General features: G+C 39.7%; 1 protein-coding gene across 1 annotated transcript in view; it reads right to left on the bottom strand.

The window, feature by feature from the left end:
• The window catches only part of TRPA1 (transient receptor potential cation channel subfamily A member 1), a 47,587-nt gene extending 25,533 nt beyond the window's left edge, over positions 1-22,054 (bottom strand). Inside the window, exons 1-10 of the mRNA XM_037140384.2 lie at positions 21,929-22,054; positions 15,750-15,909; positions 13,175-13,350; positions 9,721-9,828; positions 7,015-7,123; positions 6,672-6,817; positions 6,074-6,210; positions 3,118-3,166; positions 1,770-1,869; positions 1,025-1,125 (exon numbers count right to left, since the gene is read on the bottom strand). Of these exons, the coding sequence (XP_036996279.2) occupies positions 1,025-1,125; positions 1,770-1,869; positions 3,118-3,166; positions 6,074-6,210; positions 6,672-6,817; positions 7,015-7,123; positions 9,721-9,828; positions 13,175-13,350; positions 15,750-15,909; positions 21,929-22,039 (1,197 nt within the window). The 5' untranslated portion in view covers positions 22,040-22,054. The remainder of the gene's footprint in view (positions 1-1,024; positions 1,126-1,769; positions 1,870-3,117; positions 3,167-6,073; positions 6,211-6,671; positions 6,818-7,014; positions 7,124-9,720; positions 9,829-13,174; positions 13,351-15,749; positions 15,910-21,928) is intronic.
• Between the last annotated feature and the right edge of the window lie 3,055 nt (positions 22,055-25,109).

The raw sequence follows: 25,109 nt of genomic DNA, 5'->3' as shown, positions 1-25,109 counted from the left end.
GCTAATTATGGTGTTTTTCAAACTATTCTATAGCATAGTATTTTCCAACAAGGGTCAGTAGGTATCCCTTGAGGAAAAATATAAATAACCTGCAGGGTAACAGAGGAAAAGAAACCCAGGTGATGGTGCTTGCTGTCCCCCTACGATGTGTGTAACTACCGCGTACGAAGGTGCTGGGCAGCGCTAGGAGCAGGAAATGTACTTCACATTTTTAACCTGGCAGTTTCCAAACGTACTTGACTGCACACCACCCTCCCTAGTCCTCCCTTCACTTTTTCTCCCCACAGTAATTCTAATGTGTTCTATTAGGAGAAAGTGATGGATGATTAACATTAGGTTTACTTTATATGTTGTATGAAAATTAACTTAAAAATGGGCAGCTTTTTAAAATGTCAAATGGGCAGCTGAATCCAATCAATAAACAAATATTTTATTAAAGATATTAAAATACATACATTTTTCATTCATTATTAAAGATATTTGTTTATTGATTGGAATATGGAAATCTATTATAAAAATATGATGCACTTCAGATATTTATTTATTAGGTGTATCACTTAATAAATATTAGTTAGGTGGTCACTTATTAAATATTATTAGGTGGTCACTTAATAAATATTAGTTCAGTGAATATAACTATAGAGATAATGCTTTCAATGGGTCAACCAGTGAAGTATGATGAACATATTGTTTTTAAATTGATAATGGCATACTGCTTAACCCACACACATACTTGGCCTTTTTGCTGATACCCAATTCCTAATGGTCAAAAGAGTGAAGAAGAGCTGACCGGGACCTATGAGAACCCTGTGTAACTTAGAAAATTCAATCCCAGTGTAATTTACTATCGCCAGCACCACTATGTGGTAAGTAAACATTTAAATATTGCATCTTTATTTTAAAATAATTTTTAAATTCCAGAATCAGACTTCATAATAACAAAAATCACAATAAGCAACATCACTGTACTCTCTGTTGAGCCTAACCCAGTTTCTGGTAATCTGCACACGCGCATATGTATTACCTGCATGAACTTGGGCTGCAAATTTTTTAATCCGTAAGGTTGCTGCACAGTCAAATGCAAAAAATTACGTCCAAGGTGGTCTTTGATGTCTACCTGGGCACCTAGGAGAGCACAATATGAATGTAACTTCTACCCACTTACTAAAAGCGTGGCCTATGGTGGAGTTTTAATTTAAGAAAACAATTTTTTTTAAATTTAAATCTCTCCAAACCTTTAACTTACAGGAAACTTTATTTAGATAAAAAATTAAATATAATTAAAAATGGGTTTACCTTACCATGTGTATGCTGTGTATGTGTGTAAAGGTGGGGAGCTAATATGTGATTTAGTACATCAATTAATATATGAGGTCTTACCTTTGAAAGTATAAACTATAAAAGATAGAGAGATTAGAGACCAAGAAAGAAGAGGGGATGATACACCTGTTCTTGGTTATTATCACTTCAGGTTTTCTAAAATGGGGCAGCGATAGTACTTACATCGCATAAAATCAGTCATCGAGAGAATGTAGATTAGATGTTCGGCAAAATGCCTGGGACATGATAACTGCTTTATAACTATTATCTATTATTGTTCTGAAATTATCATTTTTAAGTGTTGATCCCTTATTAGACTGAATATTTTTCTAGACATGGGAAATATTCTACTTATCTTTGTACTCAGGTACCTGGCCCAATGACTGGTTAATAAGTGTTTAATGAATTAAGTAGTAGTTCTAAAGGTTAGGTTTAGTCCCTCATGGTACCTTTGGAGAGTAGCAAATTTACAGTATTCCAAGATGCAGAAGCAGTTGCTAATAAAAGTGGAGACCGTCCTTCAGAATCGGTTCTATTAATATCTGCTCCCTAAAATAAAACAAGTCATTCAACAAAAAGCTGATAAACAGACAAATCAACTTATACTACAATCTGTAAATAATAGGAATTTTTGGGGATAGAGTACCTACAATATGGCTAGCACCCAAACATATGACTAACTATAGGACTGTCTGGAATTTCCCTATAATTTGTAGGTGGTGACATCAGAAAGCAAGGCATTCTTTTATAATTTTAACAACAAAAATTGTCCTTACATGTTAATCTTTTGACTGACATCTGACAGTAATAGGCCTCTGTTACTACCTGAACTATAAAATAAAATCTTTTGCCCTGGCTGGGGTGGCTCAGTGGATTGAGCATGGGCTTGTGAACCAAAGAGTCACTGGTTTGATGCCCAGCCAGGGCACATGCGTGCATTGCGGGCCAGGTCCCCAGGTGGGGGCCTACAAGAGGCAACCACACATTGATGTTTCTCTCTCTCTCTTTCTCCCTCCTTTCCCCTCTCTCTAAAAGTAAATAAATTCTCTAAAAAATAAAAATAAAATTATTTGACCTTTAGCAATAGTTGAGTTCCAACTTTTAAGAAAATAGTTTTAAATATTCATGCAAAAATCTTCCAAATTTATTGCATACATGATTTAAAAAACATTCACAAAAAAACTCTTTGCTTTTTAAAAATCATCTGAAATAGATGTAACTATCACCATATCAAGAATTGCTATTGACAACAAACATGTTAAATACTACAAATGAGAAAATACTTTTGTTGCTGATATGTTTGGACTTAAATAAATTCATCATATATTCATCTGTATAAATGACTTGTTAAAATTTAACTCCAAGTTAATTCCTCAGCTTTTTATTGTTGAAAGAAAGCACCGGGGCAGCTGGGGGTAGAAGCTTATAGTGGGTGGTGAAGGGGCTGGTGCGGCCCATCCCGCCCCCACTGGAAAGCCTGGTGTACTGAAGAAGGGTCAGCAGAGTCACCAAGCCTCGAACTCCAGAGATTTCTTGCCATGTACCCACCCACTCCCACACCAAACACATTGACACAGGCATCAGAACACTCTTGGGTGCTTCTAACTTCATGGTAATGGAGTTTGGTTGTTACGTATTCATGCATAATGTATACTTGCAAATGTGTCAATCATCTTTTTGTAAACATTTGCTGATGAGCAAAAAATTAGAATTTGGTTTATTTCTGGATTCATATTATGCAATTGTATGATTTTTCAACTGTAGATAGTAATAAAAAACTGTCAATGGAATAGTTACCACTGAAATTAAGTAGTCTGCTAGTTCATGGTGATCGAATAATGATGCCCTGCAAAAAGAGAATTATAACATTTTAAGCTACTACTAACATAAAATAAAGCTACTATATTCAAAAAGTCAATTTAAATGATCATTTAATAACATGATAAAATGCTAGACAATTAAGAACATTTAAAAATATATAACTGGTTCTGATTGGGGTAATATTTTCAAAGTAATAATAATAGAGAAACATCAAATACATCACAAGATTTCCTTCCTCATCTTTTAGTAAACCTGTTTTCTCTGTGTGAAATCATCCTGAGGCTGTTCTGAAATGAGTAGTGACACCTGTCCTAAAGGCTTAAAGTGAAAGATAACAACTGATTGTTACCAACATTGACCCCGGGGTTATCACAACAGTCTGTGTACCTAGAATTCATCAGCAGGGTTCAATTTGCCTCCCTTTTGGGCAAAAACTAACAAGGCACAGTTAGTTTTCCTGAGGTTTTTGTGAAGCTAAAAAAAATTATGGCAAGAATTGAAGCCATTTTAATATTATCTTGCAGCTAGTCACAAGGATAATGTTAATAGACACATAAAAGTTTTCAATTTATATCAAAGCACACAACAAATGTTAATGCTTTAAACCTTTTTGTTAAACCTGGGCGAATCTTATCTCCTTGTTCCTGTTCAAGATCATCTTAGCTATTCTTAGCTCTTTGGGTGTAGATCTTGGAATAATCAGCTTGTTAATTCTGACCCAACATTTGAAAGAAGTTGTATTGTATTTAAATGATATTAAATGCATCTAGCAATTTTAAGATATAATGGCATTAAGGCCCCACTTGATTTGTTCTTTCATCTCCCCAGTCTAGGACAATGCTATTCAACATGGGAACTTCAGACCAGCAAAACTGATACCACCTAGGAGTCCAGTAGAAATGAAAATTCTCAGGAGATTAGAACACTAAGGCTCAGAGAGTTCAAATGACTTGCCGAAGGTCACACAGCCACGTGGGCCTGGAACCCCAGTCCTCTGACTCCAGAGCTCTCTGTTGCAGTCAGAACAAACACAAGGAATTCTAGCGCAAAGAGCAAACTCTCCTTTGAAGCTCATATAAACTCTAAACAGCACTGGCTATTAGAAAGTCATTTTAAGATCTTAATTCAGTATTTGGTTAATCAGAATTGGACTGAACTGGCCCAAGAAATCTTTAGCCAATTCAAGTTGAATACCGTATTTTGGGAGCTATAAGATGCACCCGCCCCTCCCCCAATTTGGGAGGAATACTGGTTGTTAATGTTGCTGTTGAGTTGTTCACATTTACATTGGTGAAATATTATGTTATTAAATATTTTACCACATTTTTTGCTTCAAAACTTTTCCCCCTATTTTCCTCCTCAAAAACCTAGGTGTGTCTTATGGTCTGAAAACTACAGTATGTCCATACTTATGGGTCCATCTGGAGATGGATCTATTTTTCTAAAATAATTCTTTCTTATACCTATTTATGTATGTAATAGTTATATATATATATTAAAGCTGTATTCTAAATGGACATTTTAAACTATATCCAGATCATTGTGTTTATAAATTGGTTAAATACTGGAATCATTTAAGGAGTTTTAAAAATTCCTGATACCCAATCCAAAGATTTTAATGTAATCTGGGATATGAATTGACATTGGGATTTTAAAGCCGCCAGTGTTTCCAGTGTGCAGCAGTTGGAGACATCTTCAGGCTAGAGGTCAGTCTATCTATTGAGATACATTATTTCAAAGGTTTTTTTTTCATTTCTAGGATTTCTAACTATATTTTTTTATATAACAATCTTTGATTCATACATGTCAATTTCCTTCTCATCAAGTCATCTGAATCTACTTATTTTTCTGTAACTGATTTCTTTCACACTTCTTTTAAATTTCTCAGTCTTAAAATAACATTATTTAAAAATTATTTTCAGAATACCATATTATTTTTATTTCCTTAGAAGTAATCTTTGTTGATTTTATTTTATGTTTTTAAATCTTAAAAAAATTGATTTTGTTCTTTTGTTGATTTTATTGTGTTTTATGAGTTTTCCTTTCCCTCATGCTAGGAAAGTTTAGTTAGCAAACTGATCCTAAGTGAGAGTTCCTTTCTACCAGGCAGAGGCCACTATGTCTGGTGGTTTTGCTGTTGTACATTCGTCCCCCACCTCCCCAGTTTAGAATCAAATCTTTATTGGCAGATAGTTTCTTTTCCCCTGAGGGATATTGCAGATTCCCCTGAGAGATAGAGTGGGCTTCCAGGGGGATCACAGCTGTGTGTGTGTGTGTGTAGCCGGGAGACAGGCAGACAGAGAGAAAGAGACAGAGGTTGCTTGTCTTAGCCACCTTTTTCACTCACATAGGAAACATTAAGTCCTCGTCTTCCCCCCAAAATTGTCCTAGCATCCAGTATGCCTACAGTTTCAGATGCTCTTTTCTCTCATATGTATTCTGTTAAACTCTGCAGGAATATTTATCTTGTTTGGAGCATGGCCATTATTTCCTAAAATGATGTTTTGAAAAATTTATCTATAATTTTGAGGATGGGCAGAAAGGAGAATAGGGTGGAATGAGTGGAACCTTCATATGTATCTGCTCCATTGGCTTCACTAAAAATGAGGGTGAGACACAGAAGGAATTGGAACAGATTGGAGGGGGTGGGCAAAGTCATGGATGTTGACCTTCTGAGCATATAGACTCGTATCCACTGGATTGAAAAGTGACCCAGATAAGGCCACTGATGATTTTATTCTTTCAAAATCTATTTAAGATTCTACTTTGATTCCCAAGCAGCATGTAGTTTCCAACTGAACCCCAGGATTTTTGTTATCTCTGTCCTTTTCTTTTGAACACTGACGTGTAAGTGCTAACTTCTTCTTGCAGGACATAATTTAACACCGGAAGACTAAAAATCTGTACACAGAATGGTAGGTAGGACACTTGCCTGTGAAGCATCGTCTCCTGATTTCCGTCCACTGAATTAACAATGTCGCCAGTGCCGGAGTAGGAGGTTATCATCAGTTTTATAATCTCGGTGGCTCCCTGGGTGGCTGCAAAGTGAAGGGCTGTGCACTTCCCGTTCTGTAACGAGTTGTGACACCAGAGTCAATGCCTAATGCCTTAGGAGAACTCGCCTTAATTCAGCTGTGAGTTTTTTTTACCCTAAGTCAACCAAATCAAGGAATATAGAGTTTAAGGTGATGAATAGTCCTCAGTTCTATCTACCAAAGAGTATCAGTAGAAAAATCATAGCTAGCAATTTTGCTTTCTTGCAACCTGATAGCTCTTGACAGTTCTGACAGTACTTCTATCACTGAGTATCCTCTTTACTGGGTCTGCTTTTGTGTTTGCAGTTTTCAGCGGCTCTCGAGATTCTTTACATAGATTTTAAAGTCGGTAGAATCTCTTGTTCTGCTTCTGCACAAATAGCAGAAAATACCTGTTTCAGTCTAAATAACTTTAAAAAGAACTATAAAGCATTTTGAAAAAAATAATTTATGACCGCTGGAAAAGAAAAGGCTTATGTAGAACAGGACGGTCACCTCCATGAGGTCCAGCTGCGCACCGTTGTCCAGACACATCTTGATCATCTCCAGGTCTCCACTCTGAACCGCCATGTGCAGGGGGCCAGCTTTCCCGTTCGTCACAAAATTAATGTGAGACTGCCTGTCAAATCCATGTTCTTCACCTTGAGAAGAAAATATTATTCAAGATTACAAGTATTAGAAATAAATAAGAGGGATGTTTTAAAACTAGAGGATGCTGAGCCTTACTGAAAAGCTCACAAACAAATTCTATTAAATTCCATTAAATCTTTTTCAAATTGCTAGCACCCACCAATACAGGCTTTCGTACAGTATATAATGTAGGAAAGCCTCTACTCACCATACTTCAGTAATATTTCCATGCATTTTTTGGCACCTGAAAAGGCAGCCTGGTGAACAGGAAAACATCCCCATTTATTTGATGTGCATGGCTTAGCTCCATTTTTTAACTGGAAGAAAAGAAAGAACAGCAACATTGAAAGTCAAAGGACACCACTTAAACCCCTTGTTGCAAGGATGGACAAGGGTTTACATGCCTCTCTGAACCCCCTGTATTCCTCTGTAATTATGTAAAACTATATAGAAAACTTCAAATGATATAAAATCTAGCGAAGAAGGTAACTTTGGAACCAGGCTAAGTTTCTGAAATAGAGACATTTACTCTATATTTTTCAAAGATGAGGTAACAGCATAGTCACAAAACACTATCTTGATAGCCCAGAAAACTAAAGTGCACACATTTTTCAATGGGATTAATGAGATATTTTTTAAAGATTAACATGCCTCCTCCTATACCCATTCTCAATTCCTGTACAAATAAAATGGTGTGATAATATTTCCCAGGTTCTTTTCCTTTAATTATGTAAATTAAGAAATGATTAGCCCTGTCTGGTACAGCTCAGTGGATTGAGGGCAGGCCTGTGAACTAAAAGATTGCAGTTCGATTCCCAGTCAGGGCACATGCCTGGGGTACAGGCCAGTTCCCAGAGGGGGACACATGAGAGGCAACCACACATTGATGTTTCTCTCCCTCTCTCCTTCCCTTCTCCTCTAAAGATAAATAAATAAAAATCTTTAAAAATGATTATTAAAAAAAGAAATGATTAGATCAGCATTCTTGTTAGCTATGAAAATCAGGTGTTCTCACTGATGGAAATTCTCCACTAAAAAAGAAATCAGAAGAACTGAATCACATGTTACCTTGACCCCTTGAGTCAATCACTTTCCACTCTCATTTTCTACAGATCAGTGAACTTGGTTTTTGTTTTAAGGACCTTTTATTATCATAAGAGAAAAGATTTTGAAAAAAAGCAGGAAAGTGTGACAAAGCAAATATTACCTGTAATCTCATCTTCTAGGGACAGCACTGGCTTATATTTTAGAAGACAATGCATTTACTTGCAAAGGTAATTTTTATGTGTATACTCTGTGATCATACTGTTCAGAAAAGTTTTTACTTACCAATATTCTTTAAAAATGGAGTTTTATCAAGTCCACATTTCATTTTGGGGTTTACAACATGTTATACAATGAATCCCTTTAAATGGACTTCAATTTTTTCCAGTTTTCCCTCTCTGATATATATAATACTGATGTTAACATGAGTGATAGCTTTAACTATCTCCAGGATGTATTCCCAGAATTGGAATTGGTTGGTCAAAAAGTATTCACACCCACAGTGAACGAAATTCCCCGACTCATGAAAATTTCTCTAACACTGTACATCGACACAGGTTTTTTTATCTTTCCAATTTAAGAGATGAAAAAATCTTATCGTAACATGTTTCTCTTTGATTATTAGGGAAACTAATAAAACTATGTACCTCCTTGTCAATTTTCCATGGAGTGTTGTCTTTACCTTATGGATTTGTAGGAATACCTTATAAATAGATTTGTATCCACTTAAAGATAAATACATAGACAGAACCATGTGCTTTGTCTGCTCAGGCCAGCGGGTGCATCACGGTCCAACACTGAGCTATCCATACAGTCTGCACGAGGCCAACGTGTACTTCATGTTACTCTTTCAGTTATTCCGAGGAGTGATTGCTGGTGCTTTTAAGATTTTGCATCTGTACTTATTTATATATATTGTGAAATACATCAACATATAACAGCATGAATATTAGCTGGCTCCAGAACTTTGATAATGCACTTTTTAACAATGTTTTATGGTTCTCTACTGGCTTTTAATTTTTTTAGTTAATTTTTAAATTTTCATTATTTTCAGCTATTAATCCGGTAAACATGTTAGAACATATTTGCAGATTTAAATATTAGGAAGATATTTAAAAATTATTTTAGTTCATTTTCCTACTCTATGGGAAGGCAGAGGGGGAAATCTAGTAGTATGAACATGGCTTGAATACCATACAAGCAACTGAGGAATATCGGGGGAAAGGCTGTGTACTGGAATTCCAGCACCACACTCAGTGGGGCACTAGGTGGAGCAGGAGTCTGTCATTTAGATGGGTGTGCCCAGGTACAAGGGAGCAGCCCAGAGAGAAGTGGCTCTCCTTCAGTGCTGTGGCCAAGAAGGACCTTAGCCATTATTGTCATGAAGAGCTCCCTTTCTGAGAACCCAGGGCAGCAACTTCTTCTCATCTTGGTAACACGAGTGGCTATGTTTGCCTTGGCTTTTATTTAATAAGCCTGCAATTGACTATATTTATCTTTCCTTTGTCTATTTAGAAGTTCAAAGTCAAAAGTATGATCCACTTTAAGCTATTGTACTTTGTATTTTGTATTCTGGCCTGATCACCAGCTTTATCTTAATTTACCTATCTATACTTCCTTTTCATTTTGATCTTCTCACATTTTCTTTAGTGTTATCCTGTTAGTCTTCTGTAAGCAACCTCAGATCCATTTAAGATTTAAGGCGTGTGTGTATGCATATATAAAAGCACACAGAACAATCTTAATGACATATTTTCTGTATTTCGTATCTTGTTAAAAAGAGAAACTAAGAGTTGTTGTAAATAACAATGATTCATGTTGTACTAATAAAAAAGGAAAGAAAACAAGAAAAAGAGATTAAAGTACAAACCAGAATCTGCAGTGCTTCGCTGTTATCTTTGGAGCATGCGATGAGCACAGCCGTGTTTCCATTTTCTCCTTCCAAATTAATATTCGTGCTACTGTGCTCAGTCAAGACCTGCACAGAAGAGGGGAACAGCTGTCAGAAGTTAACCTGCAGCTTTCCACATACGGTAGTTAGGTTATAAACTGTCCATGCCAGGTGCCACGTCCCTAGTCATCATTTTTCATCTCTCTCCCATAGAAACTGGCACAAAACCTTACATATACTTGGTGCTACATAAATTTCTCAAACAGAGTAGTGGGCATTTCCATATCACCTCAATTAATGCAATATGCTGTTGTAGAACTGGACATGGAGTAAGAATTGTAGGTATTAGTTAAATTAGTTCATTTCATATTTCTCACTTGTATTAAGTAACCTATGTTAACTAAAGTGTTCAAAAAATAAACCTGTTGAGTGTGTAGGTTAGGGAGGAGGAAAGGAAGGAAAGATGAAGGGGAAAAGGAGGTGGGGGAATAGGAAGAGGTTTTTTTCCTCTCTAGTCATTTTTCTTTTACCTGGATTGCAAGCATTCTGGGAAATGTCAATTAAAACTCCATTTTCTTCAGTAGAGAAAAGAGTTTCATGTAACACTGGTACAGCTTAACTCAATTAATTCAAACTTAGTCTGGAACAGAAAGTTTTTCTATGATATAAGAAATTAGCATTCCTGACAAAATGGATAAGCAATTTTTCTGATGGAATTTATCTAAAGACTTGTTATTTGCCCCTCATCTAGTTTGCTTCCAGCTGACTACTGTCCAAGAATATACCAATCTTTAACCAGTCTTTATTTCATATTATATTATAAACACTATATTATAACAACACTTATCTTATATAAATGTCTTTCCCAAGAGAGATATCTTGGGGTTGACCTACTAGAAGTCTTTTCTCTTGCAGCAAGCATGTTATAATGTGCTTATAATTAAATTGTTTAAAAAGAATTTATTAAAACAAGCCATTTCCTAAAGGCTTGACTTTTTAAAAAAGTACACAACCTCCTACCAGGGTTCCCTGTTAATAGAATGAGTGCTGATGTGTTGGCAAATGAGTTGAGCTTACTAAGTTACTCCTAAAAGAATATTAAACTGAGATTTTCATTCATAAGAATGTACAAGGAACTACTGATGGATGAAGGAAAATGAAAACACAAGGTTCATTCAACGGACTTTAGGCACGCTCACATTCTGTTCTTAATAAATGGCAAATCCACACACAAAAAAATCTACCCAAGTCTGCGAGATTTTCCCTTCTCTACCCTTCTTAGAACCACAGATCATAGATTCGCAGCAGGTATTAAGGTAGTAAGGTATTATGGTTGTGTTACCATAAGCACCATCTTTCATGAAGCTGAGTTTCATTATGTGTGGCAGGGGTCCCAGCACAGCAGCTACACTGTGCACCTACTTCAGATTCACTCATGACCAGGCAAGTCGGAGGTTCTCAGGTGAGCTTTCCAGATGCTCCTTTGATGAGAATCCGAGAAGCCACATGGGATGGTCAAGACAATGGATAAGCCCAGATTAAGCCCCAAGGACTAGGGCCTGCAGGCAATTGAGAAACCAGGCGTCCTCCTAACTATCAGGCCAGTGCGCCCCAGGGAACACTAGGAATGTGAACAGTCTGCAAGAACCCCAAGTGATGATGCATAATAACTTTTCAGTTTGCAGCTATATGGATCATGGTGGAAGGTTTGGGGAAAGGCTGGCAGAGCAGACCATGGGAAAGCATTCGGGACTGGCCAGAACTGGTGGGGCCCAGGCCTGACCCCTGAGGGTAACGGGGAGAGGCAGGGGAAGACCGTTGGCGAGCCCGGGAGACACTCCACAATTCCCCCTCCTTCTTCCATTCCCTTCATCTCAGTTGAAGCGGAAGGGTCTGAATGTATTTTTTAGAGGAAGTCATAGTTGGTAAGATCAAGTACGGGAATGACGGCGTCATTCTCTTGTAAGCCATTTCTCTTCTCGCTCCGGTGTCACCCGGGAACATTTGTTATACCCTCTGTTCTGACTTATAAATTCATTTTGGGCTTACTTCTCAACTTCCTTTTCCATCTGTGTGATACCTACCTTTCTGCATGTGTTGGCCTGAAGAGTTCTAATTTCTAATTAGTAGTAGCCTTTCAACCATTACCTGCCTTTGAATTCCCAACTTGCAGGTTCAGAGCCAAGATTAATTAAGCCACTGGGTATTTGTTTCTGAAAAGAGCCTTGAAAGGAACCCCAAGGTGCATTGGAAAAATACTATGTGACATCTTTGGGGGTTGGGGGGTGGTCCCTGCAGTCACTAGCGGCCCCATTCGTATAATACCGAGGCAGCATCCGGTCCATGAATGATGCAGACATTTAAAGAACAAACAGGCCACTGGCAGAGGCCTTTCTAATAACCTTCCCAAGGGGCCACCTTGCCTGTGGGGGCCACAGGCGCCCCACGTCTGCCTGTGTCTTGCTCTTGTACTTCTCAGCCTTCAGAACTATAAGAGATAAATGTTTGCTGTTTAAGCCACGTGGCCTATGTCAGTCTGTCATAGCAACTCAAGTTGACAAAGACATGTGGCTTGGCACAATAGCCAAATGACTTGTAATATTATTTCTTCAGGAAAATTTATTCTAAGTTTCAATAGTCTACCCTAGAAATGAATTTCTGGAACATGATCCATTTGTAAATTGCAGTCCTCTTTAGGTCAGCATGTGTGTTTCCAAGGTGTCTAAATGCTGGCATGCAGTTTGAAAGCTAGGGCCTGAACCTTACCTGTTAGGCATTTATCACGGTTTCCTCTATTTGATGTAACTTGCCAAGAAAGAGAGAGAGAAAGAGAGAAAAAAGAGAGAGAGAAAGAGAGAGAGAAAGAGAGAGAGAAAGAGAGAGACAGAAAGGGAAAAAAGGAAAGAAAAAAGAAAAAGAAAACCTTGAAAAAAACCAAGAAATTTCCCAATAATAATGTCCTCTGCTAAGATTATCGCACGTCATCCACTTGAACCAAAATAGTAAATTACAATTAGGTTTTCTGTCTTCACTGATGTACTTATCACCATCTTCCTTTTAATCATCAAATCAGTCAGGAAAGAGCAATAAAGCATTAGCTTGCCAACATCACGATAAGAACAGAATACCTAATTGTTATTTAATTGTTATTTTCACCAGTCATCTGATAGTAGGCAAGTGATTTAATTTTCTTTCCTTCAGTTTTTCCTCAGCTATGAAATGAGAATAACAACAGCCTTACTTCATAATTTTCTTTAGTGACGATTTTAAAAACTAAAACATGTAAAACCTTTCAAAAGATGCTTGGCAAATAAGGGCCCTTTGATAAAGATAAGACCATATCCTCATCATCACTGTCACCACTAACTTGCCCCAGCAGCTTAGGGTGGCCACCCGGCCCAGGCAGGGAGAGCCGGCCACGGGCCCAGCTTACCTTGACCACCTCGTTGCGCATGCCCTGCACGGCAAGGTGGAGGGGCGCCATCATGCTGGCGTTTCGGAGGTTTGGGTTGGCTCCTTTACTGAGAAGAAACTTGACACTTTCAACCTGGTTCTTTTGTGCAGCCCAATGCAGAGGAGTATTTCCATGATGGTCCATCACATTCAACACTAGAAAAAGATGTCAAAATATGGGTGAGGTTTTGACTGGACTGGATTGAACGCCGACCACATCCCTATTCACTTCAAAGTTCAGTGCCAGGTGCACTGGGACAGGCTTCACTTTTGCCATGAAAAATAAAAATACACAATGGACCCCTGGAGGGGATGCGTAGAATTATGATGCTGACTTTGTCAAATGAGTGGGATGTCTACCAATGGCATCGATAACCAACAGATTCTCCTATTGCTTCATGTTTTTATCTGTGGTATGAATTTGGGGATTGCTATATTGTACAGTGCTTAATGAGAGCAATAGTTATATGCCAAGCACTCTACTAGGTCCCATATAACCATTCTGTCATTGAACCCTCCAACACCCAGCTAGGAACCATGACCGTCTTTTGCAGAGATGATGCAGAGATGACGTTGAGGCCTAGAGAGGCTCAAAGTCTTGCCAACATCCTACCACTAGTAAGGAGTTCAGTAAGTTGCCCTACTTCTTTCAACCTCGGTTTTCTCATTCAAATTTGGTTACCAAAAAGAATATATACATGTATGTTTGGGGGAGGAGAATATGAATATGAGTGTGTCCTCATGCAGAGTGCTTGGCCCATAGTAGTGCTTCAAAAAATGCCAATAAGAAAAAACACAAGACACCACAAGACTAGAATTACAGCTTGAGCCTCTGATGCCATGCATGGCTTCCATGTATTTCTATAGTATGATGATATATTGTGCTGTTTTCTCTGTGGCCTCAGTACAGGAGTGGGCAGCACCTTGTACCTATTCTCAAATAGATATAACTGTCTGCTTTATCAGCCTTTTTAACTAGTGGTGGGGCATTTTTACATCTGAGGAGGGAGAAAAGTGCTCACTCATGACAGTGATTCAGGACCATCTACAACATCTAGAGCCATGCTACAGCCATGTCTGTCCTTTTTAAAATTTACCCCTGCACTATTTCCTTTTATTCCTCCAAATGCTTCATTCTCAAAAACACACACATACACTCCCACACTCACACAACCTAAGTCTCACTCATAGACACACACACATCCGCACACACACAAATCTCTCATCCATTGTGTCTGATCAAGACTGAACACTATACTGAGCACTTCAGTCAGCACCAAACCTGGTTAAACAAGGGCCTAAACTTACACACTTCCATGCACTAATTAATTAATCTCTATATTTTCAGAAATCATTTTTACAAAGGTCCAGAGGCTTTCTAATGTAAGGGTGTATGTATTGTGATCTTCTCCCTGCTCAATGTCTTTGTGGCAACTGATCTTCTAATCCATCTGTCCCCAGTAACTTCCCTTGTATGTGTCACCACTCTCTTACCTGTCACTCTCTTCACCGTCCTGCTTCTGGCTTTTCTCTGCCATCTGGCCCTTAATGCCAGTGTTCTCTCCTAAGCTACCTGTAGGGGCCATTTCATGGTCTCATAAATGATTCCCATGCATTTCCACAGTCTCGGCTCCTTCCTATGCAACAGTGGCTTTGGAGGGTCAGCTGCTTTCCTTCTATGTTTCTAGTTGTCTGCTGATCATTTCCAAGTGAATATGCCCTGGGCCTTTCAAACAGTATGAACCCAAGCAAATTCATTATCCTCTTCCACGTCACACTTACTTTTCTTCGGTTTTCTTCAATGCCCCCTCTTCTGGCTGAAGGGGTGGTGGTTACTATTAGCCTCATTGCTTTAAGAGTCTCACAGTCACCTCTTGACATTTCCTCCTTACATTCAATCTTTTATGAAGCATTGTTGACTCCACATGCAAAATAGCTCTCAAATCTCTCCCTTTCTCCTCATTCCAACGTCAGCACCCTGATGTCCTCTCATCTGCTTTTCACCCTAAAACAGCTTCCTAGTTGGGATTCCACTTCTGATGCATCTTCCACAATATCGACAAAGTTATCTTAAATGATAAAGGCGTTAGCACACTACCTGGATACTTGCATCCCTGTGGCACCCACCTTCCTCATCTGACTGCAGCTGAGTTACCCAGATGAGGCTGGGTCTACAAGGCAGGGGTTGTTGGAGCATGCTCCATCTTCTTAGGGTGTCAATTTTATTCATTGATAAGCAATTTAAATGTAGAATAATCTCAGTGAAATAGTACAGAAGGATACACAAAATGTGTATGAATTTTTATGACCTTTCAGAAAAATTTAAACAAAAACTGTGCTTGCTGTGCAGTCCCAGATCTCTGCACTATCCTTGGCAGTGTTTCAGTGGAAAAAAGTAAGGGAGAATGGCCTATAGGGAAAAATCACACTCCAAGTGAGCTATTCAGGCCCTTTGTAATCTGGAACTAATTTACCTTCAGAGTAACTTCACTTCACTTTTTCAGTGAATCTAATGGGGTCATGCATGGGGAGCAATCATTGTAACATTTTGTTACCTTCACCAGAGTAGTTATTGAGGATCATCTCCATGAGCTCAACTTGACCTTCTTCTGCAGCACAATGCAAAGGGGAAGGATTCGCAGCATCACATTTGTTTAAGTTCTTTCGTTTCTTCCAACATCTTTGAAATTCATTTGCGCTTCCTTCAAAAAGCACCTAGAAGTACATTTTAAAAATGTTATATCAAACAAACATGCAAAACTTAGTATATATTCATCGTTAAGAGTTATCATCCAAAACTGCTTTTCGTGCTTACAATAAGGTAACATTTTTCTGAAGAACACAAAATGCCCACAGACATAAAGAAAGGGTAAGCAAATGCCTAAACATTGATAAATACAATACATAAATGATCTTATTTTCACATCATAAATGTGTATATACTATAGAAATAAAGGTCTTGAGAAAAGTTTTGAAGCAAAAGTAAGGAATGTTATCTGAAAAATAAGTAGTGTAGTGAAACTATAGAAGAATTCTCTTTGCCAGATGAAACTACATCATGAGGAATTTGTGAACTACAGCATGAGGGATTTGGGTAAAATGAAAAGATTCTCCTAAGCACAAGAATTAAGTCCAAACTGTTGTCCTCCCTTTGGCCTTCCTGCCTGAAGTCAGTTCCCATCCAACATTTCCTTTCTTATATCCCGGAGCCAGAATCATGAGCACTGGCGCGCCATTCACTGGTCAGTTACCTAGGACTGCTTCCCGCTCAGTCCTGGGAATGAGTATTCCTGTCATGGGGTGTCCTGCAGCAGCCGAGTCAGGTCAGGCTCACCTCCTCATCGTTCTCAGTGTTCAGGAAGAGCTAGTATTATCTGCGTTTACTTAGGGCCATATATCATCAGGGCATTGAGAACTTATGTCATTTGTCCAAAGGCACCGTGAGTGGCAAAGACAGAAATCCTACCAGGAGATGCATGGAATAAATATTTTGGCTGACTGATGAATGCTAAAACTGGACATACACTAGAAGCTGAAGTCAAAAACACCATCATACAATGAACCACCCTTCACTGATAGAGTAAAGTATTACCAAGCCCAGGGACGGACTCTGTAGAGTAGGCTCAGCAAGTTTTGGCACTGTTGGCCGCTCTCACTACCCTGCAGATGTAAATTCCAAACAGATGATCATGACCCGCGATGGCCAGGGAGGAGCAAGAGCTTTTTTAAATATCTCATTTTTCTCTAACACATTATTTCCTTTATGCTTTTTGTATTATTATGACTGGACTGAAAAAGTTTATCACAGAGGACATTATGTTTCTTCCTTGCGAAATTTTAAGGTGACAGTGTTAACATTCTGAGTTTGAGTCATTCTTGCAAGATAGGAGGAAAATTTCCCAGATAAGTCTTTCTCTTGAAAAGCTCATGACATATAAAATTAACTTACTAAAAATTAAATAAATCTTTAAAAATCATTTTATTCAATATTATTAATGTTACTATAGCAAACACAATATTAGAGAAGCCTTCAGTCATAAACTTGTTTCTATGATTCTGCCTTGCATTACAATTTAAATTTTTACCAAATATTTTGGATCAAAAAGTATATTATATTCTTCCTAAAATGAATTCATTCTTTCTTAATATCTATGTTAATTGACAATCTAGTTCCCCATTCAACTACTTGAAAAATCTTCATATATATTTTACATAGAAAAGGAAGAGTTTTCAAAACGATTTGTAATCATATTTAAGTATATTTGAATTGATGAGATTTTTATTCAAACTGCTTCTAGAATTTCTACCTGTATTTGAAAGTGAATATTTAGGTATTATCAATCAATACGAATGACATACCTTATTCTACTGCAAACATATTTACATTGTTTATATATGATGATATTCCTGACCAGTTCAGAGAGACCCTGGGAATGGCATCAAATCAGGTATTTTGATAATGGTGCCAAAGGCACGGCCAAAGCCAAAACTGAATTGCAGATTTTAACGCCAATTTGAGGCTGAAAAAGCCAATCTCGGCCATATCCTTGCACTGCACACCCTGGCCTGGTCCAGAAGCCAGGCCGTCCAGCATCACACTGTGCTGCCCTGTGCGTGTGGGCTCGACCTTCACCGGGTTGGATGATGCACCCTTCTCTCTGACCTTGTTTCCAGCCCACACAACTTCCCATAGCCCTCCTAAATCTCCTTCCTGCAGGCCTCCGGACAGCTCTAGGATCCCACCCTCCGGTCCAGCCTCTCCAGGTCTCTTGTGCATGTGCAGTGGAATATTCCACAAGCCACAGATGTGTGTGACATCACAGCACTCATGGTTACTGGAATGCACACACTGTACTCTCAAGTTTTTAAATGTTTCTACGATGGTAAATTTGGTAGCTATAACCTCATTGGGAGTCCTCATATTGTTTAAGTGTAAAAGGGTTCTGAAACCCCCCAAAAAAAAGTTTGAAAAACTCTTTAGTTCTTTCCTAATGCTATCTATGCTAAATGTGTATTACACATTTGTATACTTATTTGCTATGATACTTTCATAAGTAAATAATTTTTCAAGAAGGAGGGAAGGGAAGAAAGAAAGAAGGACGTAAAACCCAGAGCTCTTACAGAGCAGCAGGTGAGGACACGTGGACTATGAGATACACTGGAACCGCCCCCCCCTTGGTGAATTTCAACTCCCTCCATGGGAGAAGTTAATGGAACCTCACTCCAATCCTGTGGCAATATAGAGACTAAAAGTTTTCTCAATGTTACTTCAAGCTTTGCAAATATGTAACCAAACAACGCATTTGTCTGAATTTTTTCAAAGATATTTCTTAGCAAATATTTCATCACATGGACCAAAAGCAAAATCTTCTACAAGACTGTAGTTTTTCAGGGAACCCACTATAAAATGAGTATATTTTTAAAGATTTTATTTATTTTTAGAGAGAGGGAAAGGGAAGGAGAGAGAGAGAGGGAGAGAAATATCAATGTGTGGTTGCTTCTCACACACCCCACTGGGGACCTGGCCTGCAACCCAGGCATGTGCCCTGAGTGGGAATCGAACTGACGACTCTTTGGTTCGCAGGTCGGCACTCAATCCACTGAGCCACACCAGCCAGGGCAAAATGAGTATTTTTTTTGAAAATGCAGAAACCTCTCCAAACAAATGATCCAGGCACTTGCTTTAATCCTACTTTCGACTGTGACTGGTCAAATTGGATACATTGTAATATACCTGCTTCTAGTGGTTATCTAGAGATTAGTTATCTTAAAGATAACCAGAACATTTCTCACTACTAAAATTGTTTAGTTAAAATAAAATGAAGTGTTAAAATACTTAATGTATTTTAATGTAGTTAATGAAGAATTGAGCATTTAGGATTCATATATAAATGTCAAGTTGAATAAATACAACAAAAATCTCTTCAATTTTGATCTTTGGTTTTTACTGTTGCCTTAACAAAACAGTACCTAAGGAATCACTCTTCTATGGTAGCTGCTTAAATGGAGATATGTTTCTTCTCAATTACAAAATTCTATATAAGCTACACATACCTTTAGTGAACACAGGACATGACAATGGGTAATGAACCATTTCTAAATTTACACACACTCATTAATAATGAACTTCTTACAGAAATAGGCTCTTTCTTAATGCCTTACCCTATGAAAGATGCATTTACCTAAATGCATTTGGAAGTATCTTAGCACCTGAATGATACATTCTTCCAATGATAATAATGGGATTATATTGCTCTCCTCACAGAGCCAGAAAGAACAATTTATAGGTCTGTTCAGAGATCTGCTGTTAACACAATGCCAGTTATACACTCTGGGGAACAAGTACCAGGTTCAGATGCTCTCCAGACACTGCTGAATTCATGAGCGCATCGAAATACTTTATACAAGCTCATCAGAGGCACTAAACAGTCAGCGTTTGAAGGATTTCTTAAAGAAAGCTTTACAATAAGTGAAAACTGTGATTAAGACAAATGATTACACATTCATTCAGTGTAGTTTTGTAGTGCCACAGGCTCACTGTAGATTCTTTTGGATTCTAAACTATATGGCTTCATACAGAATGCAATAAGCTATTTCACCTTTAAAGAAGCAAATTCTTTAAGTTAGAGATATCAAATATCTCTGTTCCAGGTTACTTTAATGAAATGCGTATAAGTGGTAATGGGGCAAAAAGGAGGGAAGCTAAGGGGAGACATTACAACAAATGAAGGGTCAAATGTTAAAGGGTTCACTCTTGCCGAAAGGTCACTGTGAAAAGATAAAGGTGTGTCAGATGGTTTTATCCACATTTCTCACCTTGCAAGGCTTCTGCCAGCCTTCAATTTTGTTAGTATGCCTGATATACTATGTGTGTGGAGAGAAATATTATATACAATGTCTTTTGAATCAGGAAATCATTAAAGTTCAGATTATTGGGAGAGTTATATGTATTGATTTCTAATTTGTCTCACCATTGAGATTTCTACAGAATGATCTGGAATTACTGCAGGTGGTAAAATAAGATATATAAATCCATCTAGCTCTACTGTGACTTCTAAAACTATATTAATAGTTTTACTTAGGTGAGCAAAGAAAGCATTTCTGGTATGATTTTCAAAATTTTATAATTCCATCCTGTCCCATAATATTAATTCCAGAGATGCTATCCCAATGCTTGAAATCTGCTCATGACCTCAGTACTGGGGATTCAGCCAAAATACCTTGATGAACTTGTTAATATTGAGGAGCAGAAAAGTAGCCAGTGCTCAGTCTGGATGTGCAAACAGACTCAGCTCAGCAAGCCCGGTTTTCGGGTTACGTGATGTAGGGTTACACACCTGACTCCCACAGAAGATTGGCAAGGGTCAATTCGTGCTACCTGTTTAGAGGGCAATTCGGCAATTTCTACCAAAACTAAAGTTCTACATACTTCTTGATCCTGTTAGGACTTTAACATACAGACACACCCACTAAGAAACCAGTGGAAGGAGAGACAAAGCCACATCTCTCCTCGCAGATACACTCAATCACAGGAAATAATGGGAGAAAACCAGAGCAGACACAACCTAAGTGCCCACGGATGCAGAACTGGTTAAATACATCATGATACATCCAGGTAAGGGAATCCTGTACCACTGCTAAAAAGAGGGAGGTACGTCTCCAGGTGCTGATTTGAAAAGCATTCTGAAATATATCTAGTGAGGAGATCAAAGTACAAACCTCTGTGACATCCACTTTTGTGGATGAAAAGCTAGCTGTAAGGTACTAACGTGTGTAATAAAGCAATCCTCCTCCCCCACCCCGGGAAAATACATAGGCATTGTTACTGTGATTCCATTATGAAAAGGGATTTGTGGTGGAAGTTGGGAGAGACATTTGTAGGGACATATTAATGTCTGAAAAGAGACCCTTCTTCCCTCTGACAATCTCGGGAAACCCAGCTGCGTTTCTGACCACCGACTTCCTCTGCCCTCAAACTGCGCCATCGGAAGGCGGCAGTAGCAAAAGCTTCAAATCAGACGTCCAGGGAAACTGCTTAAGAAACAGAAGCCCCATCCTAGTCTTTGGGATCCCTCCCCCCAAGGACCACGTACGCATCCTCACAGGGTCTCCCCCTCCGCAGAGTCTATCCCAACCATCCACTCCCCGGAGGATCCTCCAGTCCGGCCGTTCCTGCAACGCTTCCCTTCCAGGTGCTGGTTTCTCCGGTGTACTCCACGGGAAAAGTGTGCTTCTGACTGCTGATGCGCTTCTGGAAATCTGACCACTAGGGACAGCCAATTGGCTCCTCAGTTTGAAATAAAATCTACAAAAAGGTCTAGCAAAACAGCACACGCTCCCAAATTGTCCTGATGTTATGCAGTTGCCTGATTTTGCCAAATGTAAAGGATACATTTCGGGGTTCGGCTCCCCAGGCTGCCATTGGCCGCCCACGAGCAAGAAAAGGTTGCACAAACGAGCAAGCAGCCAGGACAGAGCAGGCACAGTGTAGTGCGGCCACCTTCGCAAAGCGCCCTCGACCACCCACCTGCCCCGCCCCCGCCCGGCTCCCAGAAAGTCCCCGAGTGCACCGCACGGACCCCAAGCACGCAGCTCTCACCTGCCGTGCTCCCCTCCCCGCGCTCCCATCTAGGGCTGCCCGTTAGAAAACCTCGAATCCAAGAGGGTAAAGAGCAGGAGAACCAACACCGCCCTGACCTCGCCCTCCCGACCCTCCGCCGGTCGCCCACGATACCTTAAACGCGTCCTTGGAGTCGTCCAGGTCATGCTCCACGCCCTGGTAGACCATGCCCTGGGGCTCCTTCTTCGCAGCGGCGCGAAGCAGGCTCCTCAGGCTGCGCCTCATGGATCCCACCCCGGATGCCACCTGCTGCTGCAGCTGCGCGCCACTGGCACCTGGGGCGACAGATCGCTGTGAGCCAGCACGGAGCCGAGGCCGGAGTCCGAACCAGCAGTCCCGGGACTGGGGAACCCTTACTCGACGCGAGGCCCAAACACTTTTGCGAGGAGTCCCCGGCACTCCGCTCCTAACTCAGGAAGACGAAGGCGCGCGGGGTGGAGGCAGGGACGCACTGAGGGGGCGGACACGCAAGTGTTCCCTGGGCTCACTGCTTTAGGGTGAAAGCTTGAATTTCCTGTCCCAACCCCCCACCCCACCCCCGCCCTAGTTTGGGTGTCAGGTCAGGGTAGATCCAGCTACACACACACACACACACACACACACACACACACACTAAAAATCTCCACCCCTATACCCAACCCTGCCCACAGCCATAGCGAGGGAGAATGAGAAAATAACTGGGTACATTGGGAAGATTTCTATTTTTTAGAGTTTTTTCCCCTAAAAGCCATTGGGCTTGTTTTTTCTTTATCCTATTTTAGAAGCCTCTTTGATTGGGAGATACAGTTTTTAGAAAAACTTCAATTTTCTAACAGTATAATGGCTAACAATACTGCTCCACTTAGGGTATGGGTTTTAGAATGGCTAATAAAATGACCGTTGGGTTAAGGTAAATCAAGTCGTTGTTCTTCTTCAGCGTTCTTTGGAAGGTTTATCTCCGTGGGCCCGCACTGCCTTTATTGACCGGTGCTAGGTGTCGGTTGTGCAGGGGCGTCTGCTCCACTGGAGAGGCGGGGTTTTCATTTAGGTACAGACAGTGGAGCGTCTGAAACGTGGTGCCACTATGTTTAGGTCACAAGGTTAGAACGCAGAACACTTCCTTCCAGAGCCGGTTACACTTTGTACAGGAGAAAACGTTGCTCGTCTCTTATTCAGGCTCTTTGTGTGTTCCTTTGAGACCACAACACAAGTCCGAATGAATCCAGGCTCCCGCATGGATAAATAAATGTATGCGAACTGCCTGCCTCAGTGGCAGCCCTGGGCTGAACTCAGGGGCACTAGAGTGGTTATGATGATACTGAAGCTCTGCGGGAAGGTCCCGGCTGATATTCCAATAGAGAGGACATGTTGCCATCAATTCCACCCCTACACTGGAATTCCGTAGAAGGTTAATATTGAAGCCATCACCAGTCATCAACCCCTGTGGCCTTCTGAAAGATCGGTGAAGGGTACAGCTAGTGTTCAACTTTACCGCCTGTAGCTTTCCCTGTAGCATTGTATTCATGAAGGGCGGACCAGGGATCAGCGGCATCCCTGGCTGTTGTTAGGTTGAAGTGGGAAATGTATTTGAAAAAAGCAATTTTTAAAACAGATCCAGAGAGATAGGAAAAGAATAACGTTGAGGCACTGCTGTCTGGTGGGATTTTACTTCTATAAGGTCCTCATTTTAAAAAGAAGTGCCTCAGAGGGATATTAAGACTTTTTATTTGTTATTGTCAATTTACTTTGATCAATTGCTTTTCTCCTAGCGCTTAGCTGCAAAGGGTCATTAAGACAAGCAGAGAATAAAGAGGAATCGGAAAGGGGTCATTCTGGAAGCCTGGCAGAGGGCCAGTTATGGGGGCATCGGCTGCCCTTGGGAAAGGAGTTTGGGGGCCAGGGAGCTCAGCCTCGGAGGGGTGCTGGGAGCAGGGCTCCCAGGAGGTCGACACCCTCCTTCCTCCTCTGTAACTTGCTGCCTTCAGCTGCCAGCACAGATTCCCTGCAGAGGAATACCTTCTGCCCTCTTGCTACTAAATGAAAAAATATACAGAGAGGGGAGGCGCTTACTAGCCCCTTTCTGATGCTGCTCCCCAATTAATACCTGCACACCATCGCTGTACCCCTAGAGTCACGGCTTCCCCCACCATTCTTCCCATCACAGCATTTCTTTTCTATGTGTAACTTGAGTTTTCCTTTATGTCTGCAGCTCTGTAGATCTGCTCCCATCTGCCTCCTGTTTTTCCAGAAGTCTGACATTTCTAGGACCGTTGGTAGTGTTGTTTTTTTGTTTCTCTACCTTGGTTTACTCTTTATTACAAAAACTTTTTTTGCCATTTCATAGGATCTCAGATGAGAAGAAAGGTAGGTGTGCATACCCAAACACCTGTCTTAATCGGATCACAATTTCTTAGGTCATTTTAAAAAATTACACCCTGTTTCTGCCAAATGGTATGGAAAAGAAAATTTTTGCATACAGCAGATCCTGAAATATTTAAGTTCTATTAGAAAAGGATTGAGTCAGAAGACAAGGGAGAAAACTAATGTTCATGAGACCTCACTACCTACCAGATCATGTTTTCAGTTTGATGACAACTGAAATTCAGATGGGAAATTCTGGTTAATCTGCATACAGCGTGAGCTATATCACACACACACATCACTGTGAAATGCTTTCTTGCTACCAGGGAAACAGAGAAACTCCATGTACTTTGTTACAGAGAGTCCTGTGGCAGATTCTGTTCTTTGTACTTCCCACAAGACCAACTGATACACCACCCTTGGCAACCATGGTTTAGAAAGATTATTGGAACAATTAATAAACGTGCAAATCTGATTAGATTATTTAAAATGTCATATATTTAAAAAGCTAATTAAGTTGCCCCCCCATAAAAGAAACCTTGCTAAGAGTTAAATAATTGCAAATAGTATATCAAATTTGAGAATGAAGAAGGTATAAAATTTATTTTATTTGTATTAAAGTCTTATAAACTGGCACATAGGTTATTCTTGAACTTAATCTGATGAGGGAATTAACCTTTATGTTGTAAATTTCAGTTTCTAACTATTTTAACTGAAGCAACAGCCACAGTCATAGGATGGAATTAATCTTCCACTGTGAACTTCTTTATTTCTAATTATTTAACTAGAACCAATAGCCAAAATTTAACATTTGTTTCCATGCTATCTGCCAAGCCTGTCCGTGAACTCTGAACAACCATAGCTCGAACAGAATTTGATGTGAAATAAAGTTTTATTTCATCTGATTCATGACAGGAAGAAACTAGGACAGACTGAAACTAAATAACATCAAATA

This window comes from Artibeus jamaicensis, unplaced genomic scaffold (assembly GCF_021234435.1).
Source record: "Artibeus jamaicensis isolate MK-2021 breed Jamaican fruit bat unplaced genomic scaffold, CSHL_Jam_final scaffold_916, whole genome shotgun sequence".
NCBI lineage: Eukaryota > Metazoa > Chordata > Mammalia > Chiroptera > Phyllostomidae > Artibeus > Artibeus jamaicensis.
Note: the sequence above shows the minus strand (reverse complement) of the source record. Positions and strands in the feature narration are given on the sequence as shown.